The sequence below is a fragment of the Paralichthys olivaceus genome, chromosome 8 (assembly GCF_024713975.1).
Source record: "Paralichthys olivaceus isolate ysfri-2021 chromosome 8, ASM2471397v2, whole genome shotgun sequence".
Taxonomy (NCBI): Eukaryota; Metazoa; Chordata; class Actinopteri; order Pleuronectiformes; family Paralichthyidae; genus Paralichthys; species Paralichthys olivaceus.
Genome location: NC_091100.1, coordinates 8,087,183 through 8,098,232, shown reverse-complemented (window position 1 = coordinate 8,098,232; position 11,050 = coordinate 8,087,183). Strand labels below are relative to the sequence as shown.

Sequence of the window (11,050 nt, the reverse complement as noted above, 5' to 3'; positions counted from 1 at the left end):
AACAAAAGTTGGCCCTGCCTTTGCTCATACAGTCCCCTTCAATCCAATCAAGCCGCAACAAATTACACACACTCATAGATATCAGTTCCCCAAATATGTAAATATATATAAATTATTATTTTCAGTGAGATTCATGAATTGTTTATTGTAAAATTGGTGCAAATGTTAAAAAAAATTCTGTTCAGGGAATGGAAAAACAATTTGTGGATGTGCTTCTTTGTGTGGATCCACGTAGAAATGTAATGTTTACTTTCTTGGACCATGTTCCATCCTGTCATATATTTCACATTTGGTCTTTGCAACAACACCAGTAGTCTTGTGTCTCTTCATGTAAACCCAGACAGACTCCATTAAGTGTTGAGACCAGGTCTTTGCAGGGGCCACTGCTGCAGGACTCATTATTCTTCTTTCATCAAGAAAATGTCTCATGTAAGCAATTAGATTAGATTCAACTGTATTGTCATTGCACATGTCACAAGTACAAAGCAAAGAAATGCAGTAAATTAGGATGGAATTAAACACGTGTGACTACTAAATACCCCACAAGCACTGGGAGACCATGACGCATATGTGTAAGAATTTAATTTCCTTTGTCGACTTTCAAAAACAGGATGCAGAACAGGGCAGCAGCTCTGTGCTTGTGGGTTGATTCAGCTCAGATGAAACCAGGCCTCAGCTGCTTGTTGACAAACTTTCCCCTCAGACAGAGAAACCGCGGCATTTTGCGAGACACGGTTTGTGCCCACATGTACAAGGCCGACTCCTCCACACAGGTTGGTACCGCAGGTGCAGAAATGATGAACCTTTACAGTAACCGCACTCTCTCCAGTATGGTTTCCTCTATTGGTTCCTACATGAGACAATTGTACTGAAGCTGTGTGTGTGTGTGTGTGTGTGTGTGTGTGTGTGTGTGTGTGTGTGTGATATCAAGTGGTTTTGTTAATGTGAGCTTGTGGTAATCAACACAAACATCATTGTTTTTCATACAAAAACAACAAATAATAAGTCATCACTTGATTTATTGATTAAGTTACCACATTACAACCATTTGAAACAATCAAACACATCTAAAATAGACAGGAGAGCACCAGCCTGAAGGCTAAAGACCTATCTCCTAAAAGTCCCTGGTTATTTTGGATCTGTTTCATCATGTTTCATTTTCGTCCTTGTGTCATGCCACACGTCTCAATAAAATCCCATAAAAATCAGTTCTGCTGTTTTTGACCAATACTACTGAGACAATGGAATGACAAAGAGAAACACAATCAGTCCCCTAAATATGCCTGTTCATCAAGCTCCATGAATTATTCCCTGGGGAAATAGTGAAAGGGAAAAGAAATAGATATATCTGCCGAATCCCAACTACCACCCATCTCCCAGACTGAGTGAAAATCTGTTGAATAGTTTGAGTGTAATCCTGCTGAGAAACAAACAAAGTGAAAAACGGAGTGGAGGTAAACATAGCAGATGGATTATAAAAACAATTTATTTGAAAAAATAAACAAACAAATCCTTTTATTGCTCAGTTTGAAAAAGACGTCAATGACCACAGGGACGTCAACAAACTGCAGTCATGAGTTAGTGGAAACTTCAAACAATGAAACCAGATCAGAGGTGTGGATGAGAGGACGATTCAGAAACACACACACACACACTGAGTCTGTGGTTCACAAGAAACATCTGCTGACTAAAACCCAAAAAAAGAGATCTCAGAAATATTAAAATCAAGAATTGTTGATTTACATAAAGGCAGGGAGGGTCACAACGTAATTTCCAAGAGTTTAGATATTCCACAGTCAATTTAGTTTGTAGAATGATCAGTGACTAAGAAGCAAATTCAACAGACCCAGGATATCTTTTTGTTATCCAGCTTCACTAAACCTAACATCATGAAGTAAACATAAAGTTCTTTATACCATATAAGAGGAAACGCTTGATAACCAGCTTCATAGCACAGAGGAGCTAAAGTGAAGTGTTAGGTAAAGTGAGGCCGGATAACAAAAAGTTATCCTGAGATTGTTGAACAAGCTCAGTGATACAGGCCTCTGGTGTGCATGAGGAAAACCTCCGCTCTGCACAAAAAACAAAACTTCACAGTGTGGCTCCATGAGGCCACGGGGAACATTTTTTGGAACTAAGGTTGAATTGTTTGGGAAGAAAAACAAGTTCTAAATGAGACGTAAAAAAGGTCACCAACATGATAACATCATCCTTAGAGTGAAGTTGGAGGGAGCTTCCATTCCCCCCTCAGCAACACTGTGACAGTTTAATGGGCATTAGACATGAAAGATTTGAATTGTTCGCGAGTGTCAAGCCCCACGATTATGAGGCCCTGTGGATAAACAACAGGTAAAATCACTGACCACCACTGACACTAATCAACAGCAGAAACAGACCAAACCGTGGGATTTATTAACATCACACGACTACACACACAAGGTTAAAATCCGATGTAGGGAACCAGCAGTCCCCCACACTGGAAGCCTCTCATCTGATCCTGACACTGGAGTTTTTAAAGAACCTCAGTTCACTGACTAAGTGCACCTCAGTGATGACAGGAGATAGAGGAGAGACAAGAGAAAAAGGGAAAACATACAGCCGTAACAGTGAGCTTAAGCACGTGTTCTTGTACACTTGTGACTGAGATTAGGATCTGATCACATCTTATGACCGATCACTGCAGAATAAAGGGTCCACATATGTATTTAGTGGGTTAGATAATGATCAAGATAAAACACCATACAAGTGTATAATTACTGCATTGTTCTCAAATCCAATGAAGAGTATTTTTTATTTACTTTGTCTTTACTTCAGCCTTTAGATCCTGAACTTGCTCACACTCGTGCGCTCTTTCTTTACAGTTTTTAAGCAATTTTATATTTAATTTGATTTCTTTTTCATTATTTTTTGATTTCTTTTCTTTTAAATGTTATTTTTAACAAGCTTTTATTTTATAAACATGTTTTTATTTGTATTTATATTGCCTATTAAGCACTATATATGTATATATGCACATATACAAAATAAAGTATATTACTTTTGTTATTATATAACGGAAAACGTGATACTGTAACTTTCAGCCCTCAAGTGCCGTCAAAAAATCATGTATCGGACAATCTGTTCCACTTATTTCCTGAATCACATCCCCATTCTACTCTACATGTGGTTTTTCAGTTCTCCGTTTAAAATAAGGGAAGAAGAACTGTGTTTATTTTTTCTGTACGCAGTATGTTATTTCATGGACTTGGTTTTCTCCCTCCCCCCCAAGCAAAAAGCAAAACACTGCTGTATGATCAGACTCGGGCTACACCCTCAAAAACAAATGCTGTTTTAATTGTTTTATTTAATGTTGCCATTTTGAAGCATCACAGAAGAAGTGATTTCTGGGAAACGAAAACTGTAGTTTCATTTGCGTAAGACAAATAAACATAGTTTAAACAAATGGTATCGGATCAGTTCATAGATGCATGTACTAGCGGATGCCCGACCTGGCATTTTGGTCCGTATTGAAGGAATTTCCAATGCTGGTATTGGAACATCTCTGATTATTACTGATCCTAATGGAGGTTGAACAAACAGAAACATGTTACATGAAGTAGGACATATAACTTTAACTAACTTCCTAAAACGTCTTAAGAGCAGAGCTTGAAATAGCAGGATGGATTCTGAAGTTTCTGGGTGAATAAACATCCACTTTCACATCCATTTCAGGACTGTCGCCTTTCAGTTTCCAGACTTCAGTTTAACAAAAGCAGGAACAATGAGGAGATCTCTGTTATAACACTGATTAGACAGAAAGCGTCCTTCAGATGAAACTTGCTGTTTGTACCGACACATGACACGCTGACTTGTTAACATCATGTGCCAGTGTCAGACTCATACTGTGAAAAACCCACACAGCTGTCAGGACAGAACAAAGAGCTGGCATTTTGCAGTTGGTTAGACTTCTGAGCTCTTTCTTCACCATGAAAAGAAAAGAAAACTGTTAAATGTCTCCCTTTTCTAATGGGACTGCACAGATGAGTTTCATCCACACTTCAGGGAAATCACCACTCAGAAAAAGACTCTTTCCCAACTCGATGGGGTTCTTCTGTAGAATTTCCCTTTGTCTTCTGACCATGTTGGATATGACTGTGTGCTGTGTGCTGCATCTTCTCAAGTCTCCACACACATACTGTACATGATCATTGCTGCTGCAGTGCCCTCCCTTGGCCAAATTCAAAACTACAGATTTTCACAACAGGAAAAAATGTACCAGTGACGTTCATATCTGTCCTCAGAGGCCAATTAAACAGTCACCCTCATTCTCCTGGGCTTTCACAACAAAAGCATGTGGACACTCAAATACAACACCTATGTTATTGTTGGACATGTCAGTCCAAAACATTGGGTGTGAATATGTTGCTACGGGGTCTCCCATCCTTGGGGAAGTCTTTCCATGTCATTTTGATTGCAGGAATTTGCATGCAGCGATTTCAAACAGCGCTGACAGTTTACTTGATTTCACTATCGCTCATGGTTTGGGATTTGCAAACTCCCTTGCCGACGACTTTGAAGGCCGCTCCTCTGTACGTTGCAACACAATGGGCATCCGTGCGAAGGTCTGGTTGAATCTGCTCCCACAAGTTCTTTTCGGGATCCAACTCCTTATCTGGTTCACCTGTAATCCAGAAGTCGGTTTGATTCATTAGAAGAAATCCCTGTTCTCTACTGTGCTTGTGCATTTTTTTCTAGGATGTACAGCCCTTGCAGAACATACTCCACACAATGGCTTATGCTGCTGTAACAGTCTCCACTGGTATAGAAAGGTGTTCCATGGGATTATGGAAATTGGGTGCAGGGATTTTTTCCCATTCAGCCTCAGGGGAGAGAGGCCAGCAGTGAGGTTTGGAGGTGAGGTCTGCTCTTCTAGTTCATGTTGTTTGATGGAGTTTGAGGAAACCAGCTCTCTGTGGACCTGACTTTAAGGTGTGTCATAGTGAAATTGGAGAGGACCCCTGCCAAACGGCTGCCATGAAACTGGAAGAAAAACCATGTAGGCTGCAGCACTGAGATTTCATTTGAGTGGAATTAAAGGCTCCTTTTTACTGTGTGATGACAACGGATGTCCCACAGTGTGGTCTAATAAAGTCTCAGCCTCAGTCTATGTCAAACTGTAGGATATAAAAACTGATGTTTGCTGAACAGTGGTACTTTGATGTAAATAGATAAAAAAATACATACAGAGGCGTATTGCATTCACTTGAGAGTAGAAATGTGCTGTTTTTCTGAATTAATGAAATAGATTATCCCAAAATCTTGTCTCATCTGATTAGTTTCATCAAGTTTTTATTTTATTTTAGAGACGTTGAAAGATTCTAGTGTCTCTAGTCTGTCAGCTCTACACAGGCACCTCAGGGCTTTGGGATTGCTCAGACGGAAAGCACAGAGATTTTGAGCGAAAAACAGAGCAGAATATGTTTAACTCAAGTAAATGTTATATGCTTCCATTGGTGTCTGATAAACAGATATTTTTGAGGTAAACAAGTTTTCAGCAGAAACGAGCAGTGTACTCTGTGTCATCTCATGTTCTATTTACATGTATGGTCAGTCTGGACTCTGGTCTCGTGGTGCGATGTAGATCCACTGTTTCATGATACAGAACAACCTTGTATGTTTTTGAATGTACAGTGTTGTTGTACCTGGGAAGCCCTGGAAAGTCACTCTGTCTCCTGGTGCTGCTCCACTTGGAGGATCGAGGATTTCGACCTTGTCTGGCGAGCAGGCGCACATGACCATCGCCTGGGACACCACACCCCTCATTTCGGCTGGCCTCAGGTTACAAAGCAGGACTGTCATGCGGTTCTGCAACTGCATGGTGGACAGAAGATTAAATACACTTTTATAGGCAATACAAACATGCTTCAAAGCTATTTTAATATATTTTCTGTATTTGAATGATAGAAGTGTGTGTTCATCTCAAAGCAGAGATAATGTTTTTAATCACTATTTAAAAACCAGACTGCTTGACACAATATTTCATGATAATAAAACAGGAATGACATCCCCAAAGACTTTTGTTGCAAATTTTAAAAACACAAAATCTTAATGTCACTATACAGTGCAATTGTAACCACGAAAAACAACCACAGGCAAAAAAGGCATACAACAGTATGTGGACTTATAAGCAAACAAAGAGTCAACAGTTTTTCTCCTTCCAGCTTCTGTTTGAAAGCCCCTGAATAAAGCTGTGTGATTCCCCTCAGCACCATCAATGTGTCAAAGAATGTGTAATATTTATCTTTGTGAGAGTTTTTTTTTTTTTAGCTTTTTTGGTCAAAGTCGCACAATGTTTTGCACACATGACTTAAGCAGGCATATGTTTCCATTGTATTCAAATAGTATAAGGCTAAAAGTGTGTCCACATACACGTTTTGGGATGTTTCAGTCAGGACCATTTAGACAACAGAGTGCACACAGCCCTGACCTCAATCCCATCTTACACATTTTGGATGGAGTGGAGCGCTGACTACGAGCCAGACCACCTGACCACCTAAAATCACTGCCTGAGCTCACTAAAGCTCTTGTGGCAGGAGAAAACTGAGACAAATCCAAAATTCCAAACACATGTGGAAATGCTTTCATAACAGCAAATGGAGGGAGGAGGGTGTCAGTGGTCAGCACTCACATGAAGATGTAATATTGGTACATGGCCAAAAATATTTGGACACCCAATGTTAAAGTAGTAATAAGTATAGCTAGAAATCACATGATATTTTAGAATTTTTTTGATACCACTGCACAAATTATAGAAAATACCTGATCCGCTGGTATGTGCTGAGCCAGTTGACTGACCACTGTCCTGGGAGCCGCCTCTCCCACGTCAACCTGCTTCACATACACACTCTCAGTCTCTAAAGGCTGCAGCACTGTGATGATACGTCCAACACGCAAGTCGAGACGAGACACGTCCACCTGGGCATCCTCTGGGCTGAGGAGTGTCTGCTTCTTATCCCCTCCTGGGATCAAAGAGAGACAAATACTGACATATCAGAACAAACTATTGAAACTCACTTTCCATTACAGCTTTTGCCTCTAACGAATTATAAAATTTTACAAACAAACAGATCTAGAGTCATGTTAGCAGCTTAAGGAGTGGTGTACGTGCTCTCACTCACAATATCAACAAGATGGAGTATGTTTACCATGTTCATTGTTCACCATCATTCACATGTAATCATGGTAAACATGTTCAGCAATAGTTTTAATAAAAAGCAAAATGATGTAAAGTTTGCTGTCTTAGAAAAATATGACACTAACAAATTCAAGAATCTGGAACCAGTGAATTTTGGGTTTTTATACTTCAAAAGTTAATCAACATGTTGACAACTGACTAGTTGACTAATTAATTCATAAACTGGTGATTTCAGCTCTACAGTTCTGTTTGTGGGAATCGATGAGGGCCAGTCTGGACCCAACAACTCATGTTTGGACCAAGCAGGGACACACACTACATGAAAACAAAGTGACAAACACTGATTGTTTCAACTGAATATTTAGATTGAGCAAAGTTTGGTTTGACTTGTAGCTGCAGCTGAAAAACACTGGATCTGCTCCAAACATCACTGAAGCTCTTGTGCATGAATGGGAGCAAATGTCTTAATGTGCACAGGGAGGGATGAGCAATAAAACAAATACTGGTTATTATTTGATTTATACACATTTTTGGGAAGTGTTTTTTTTTAATTCTCTGCCAATAAAGAGTTTAAAATCACATCCTTCACTCAGGAGCAAAAATCAATATTTAAACTTGAGAGAAATAATAATGTGATAGTAATGGTAATATTTTATTGATATCGACTGATATGTGCAGCACTCATATATACAAATACATAACTGCTACATGGCCAAAAGTGTGTGGACACCCTGACACCCTGCAGACAGTGTCATTCCCACGCCTCCTGAACGCACCTTTAGCCGTGTACGTGGACACCCTTCCACGGAAGCCCATCTCCCGGAGCTCCCTGCGGACGGTCCTGGAGCTCACGCTGGTCCCGGAGGCGCTCTGGAACTCGGCGGTGAGAGCCTCCACCGAGGGCAGACCCTTCTCCAGCGCCACCCTCTCCAGCACCTGGCGCTGCTGCTCCTGGAGCTTGTGCGGGCGGCCGCTGCGGGGCAGAGCCGTCGTGATGCCGCCGCGCTTCCACTTGAGGATGACGGAGCTCACGGTGGAGCGGGGCAGCTTCAGCAGGGCCGAGATCTCCCGCACCGACTTCTGACACAGGTGACAGCCGACCACGGTGCCCCGCTGGAAGTCGCTGAGCTCCTCACTGCGGCCCATCCTCTCCCCGCTGCCCGCTGCCTGGCTCTCCCGCAGGAGACATCGTTCCGCCCCCTCTTTTCTTCTGTGGTGGTTTTAATGTGACTGAGTAAAATACTGCCCTCCACAGGAAAAACATTATCACAACAATAACATCTCTGACGTCAAGACACTGTGAACAACCACTTATTGTTTTATTATATAAACTAATACTACACCAATCTACACTGTACTGCTCTAGACTACACCACACAATACTATACCATACTACGCAGTACTATACTATATTATACTACTCTATACGATACCACGCCACACCATACTATACCATACCACGCCGTACTATACTACTCTATACAATACCACACAGTACTGCACTTCTTTATACCATACTACATTACTCTGCATTACTCTACTATACCACACTATACTATACCACACCGTCCTATACAACAATATACCGCACCATACTTTACTCTACTACTACTATCATTTTATAATGTTGTACTTTATTTTGTTTCCACTCTTTCCTCTCATAGATTTTCTTTATTATGTTTTTGCTAATGTACGGCGGCCGAGCTCAACGCACTGCAAAAGAAAACAACACTTGCAAATTAAGAAAACAACAATTTGATGACATGTGTGCTGCATATGCAACTACAGAAACGCTCTGCTTATTGCAAAAACAACAATGGAAATGTTTCCAGGGGACCCAAAAACGTGAACCTGGCTTTAGTTCTAAGCTTTGTGTAGTTCCATCACCACCGACGAGCAGCAGACTTCAATGACTTGACCAGATCAGGAGTATTTTTCAGGATTTCAACACCACATATATGTTTGTTTGTTTGTTTTTTAATCCACACAATATTTTCTGAGAAATTCCTGTTTCACAATGTACCCCTTAAAATGGAATTCCACGGACCACTGTCATAGTATTGAAGGTCATGTACATATCACGAGCTCTGATAATGTCCTTTAAGTAGAAAAACATTCTTATTGACTTAATATAAAACAAGCAGGTTTACCAAAATTGGAAAAATCGGAGTAAAATTTATTAAAAGTCAAAATCATAGACATTCCTACACGTGCATCAAGGTACAAGAATAGGACAGAGACACCTCTAATAGTACATATAATTGTTTTTATATTACAAAATAGCAATGCTGTTATTTCTGCTGGGTTTAGTTACAATATATTGATGCCCCACAACCCCCCCACCACACATACACACACATACACACACACACACACACACTACAAATAAAAGATCATAATATTTTATGATAAGCAACAATTGACTCATGTTCCATGTTCAATACTGTAGCCCTCTTTCTTAAGAATTTCTCAAGTCATTCAGTTGAGCCACTCCCTGGTCACTGGAGGGATAAAGTGCAATATACGAAGGTTTACACAATGAGAAGAAATGTGACGGGAGACCAACAACAAAAATGACAACCATTATAATTTTTTTTTAAATGATGATGATAAACTGTACAGGTCCACCTGGTCCGGGTATTATTTTTTTTAATGAATTTCTATGAAACATAAACGTTACAGGGAAAACTAAGTTCTAAGAAAACTGTTCAATTCACATTCATTTAAATTACTTGTAAGATTTGTCAACATGCAAATAGTTGTCCATTCAAGTTTTATTATTATTCTACACACTGTATTCAGTATAGGTTTAACCATTGTAATTGCAGTGTGTTACCTTTACTAATTAAATGTGCTATATGTTATTTTAATTAAATCTGCAGCCAAAAGATTAACGTCTGACCACAGGGACAACTGAAGAAAACCACTCTTTAAGTTTAACTCACTATTTCTATATTCTGCTTTTAATAAGTGAGCCCCGTCCCTGTCAAATAAGATAAAACATGACATTACTAGAAAATAAAATTAGCAAATGAGGAGAATAAGGTTTCAGTAATCTATGAATACTTTTGTTGAAATTATAGTTTTCTCTTCAGGACAATTTCCCCCACAATTGAATTACCACATTCTTTCCATGAAACCAGTTGGATATAATCAGGAAACACATAAATAGAAGTGTTGTGCAATGTTGCAGGTACAATTCAGGACAACAATCTTGTTTTCTTGAGAGCACTAAATGTCATTACACGGAGCAGACTCGTGTTTCTGTATTTGAATTCTACTTCTTCCTAAGGGAGGTTTGTTACTGAAACACAATAAACTGAGAGATGGCGCTATAGATGAATCCATCATTTCTCACTCCCTCTGTAAAAACAACAAGACTTGAATCCTCTTTTAGACAAACTGGTTTCATCAGGCTGTGCAGCCAGAACTGAGAGATCTGGCACTGAAAACAAATGTGCTTGGCTTTGTCTTGATGTTTGGCCGACCAAACAAATGGTCAGATGGAGAGAGTGTTTAAGTGAGAAGACGACAGAAGAAAGGCCGACTAACAAGTGAGACTAGGAGAGCAGCAGATATTAATGCTGGTGGGTGTTTGTGGTTTATCTTATGTATTCTGCTATTTCATTACCATGCTAGATGCAACATACCGAGATGTAAAGGTCCAGATTAACGTCAAACTGGCATGAATGCGTCAATCTCCACTTTCATATCCACAAAAAAGGGTTATAGCTCAAGATTAATGAAAATGTCCATTCATGTTGAACTGCTCAGTATACATATTTACAACTAAACAAAATAAAGGGAGGTAATTGAAAGCCTGTCAAGTGTTTTTCAAAGGCTGTGCATAAAGATGGACGACAAAAGTGAAGCCAA

The 11,050-nt window shown here is 39.8% G+C and overlaps 1 protein-coding gene across 1 annotated transcript; it reads right to left on the bottom strand.

The window, feature by feature from the left end:
• Window positions 1-3,323: 3,323 nt before the first annotated feature.
• On the bottom strand, window positions 3,324-8,394 carry LOC109638249 (aminoacyl tRNA synthase complex-interacting multifunctional protein 1-like). The gene is made up of 4 exons (XM_020101146.2): window positions 7,951-8,394; window positions 6,799-6,998; window positions 5,682-5,850; window positions 3,324-4,660 (listed from the first exon to the last, which is right to left on the bottom strand). Exons 1-4 carry the CDS (start codon window positions 8,318-8,320, stop codon window positions 4,494-4,496), a joined length of 906 nt encoding a protein of 301 aa, XP_019956705.2. The 5' UTR covers window positions 8,321-8,394; the 3' UTR covers window positions 3,324-4,493.
• Between the last annotated feature and the right edge of the window lie 2,656 nt (window positions 8,395-11,050).

Bases quoted from the DNA above. Each gene is read 5' to 3' on its own strand.
- LOC109638249 (XM_020101146.2), bottom strand. From the start codon at position 8,320: ATGGGCCGCAGTGAGGAGCTCAGCGACTTCCAGCGGGGCACCGTGGTC. The intron at 6,999-7,950 runs GTGCGTTCAGGA...CTTTGATCCCAG, and splicing joins GTCCACGTACACGGCTAAAG to GAGGGGATAAGAAGCAGACA. The intron at 4,661-5,681 runs GTACAACAACAC...TCTGGATTACAG, and splicing joins GACTTTCCAGGGCTTCCCAG to GTGAACCAGATAAGGAGTTG.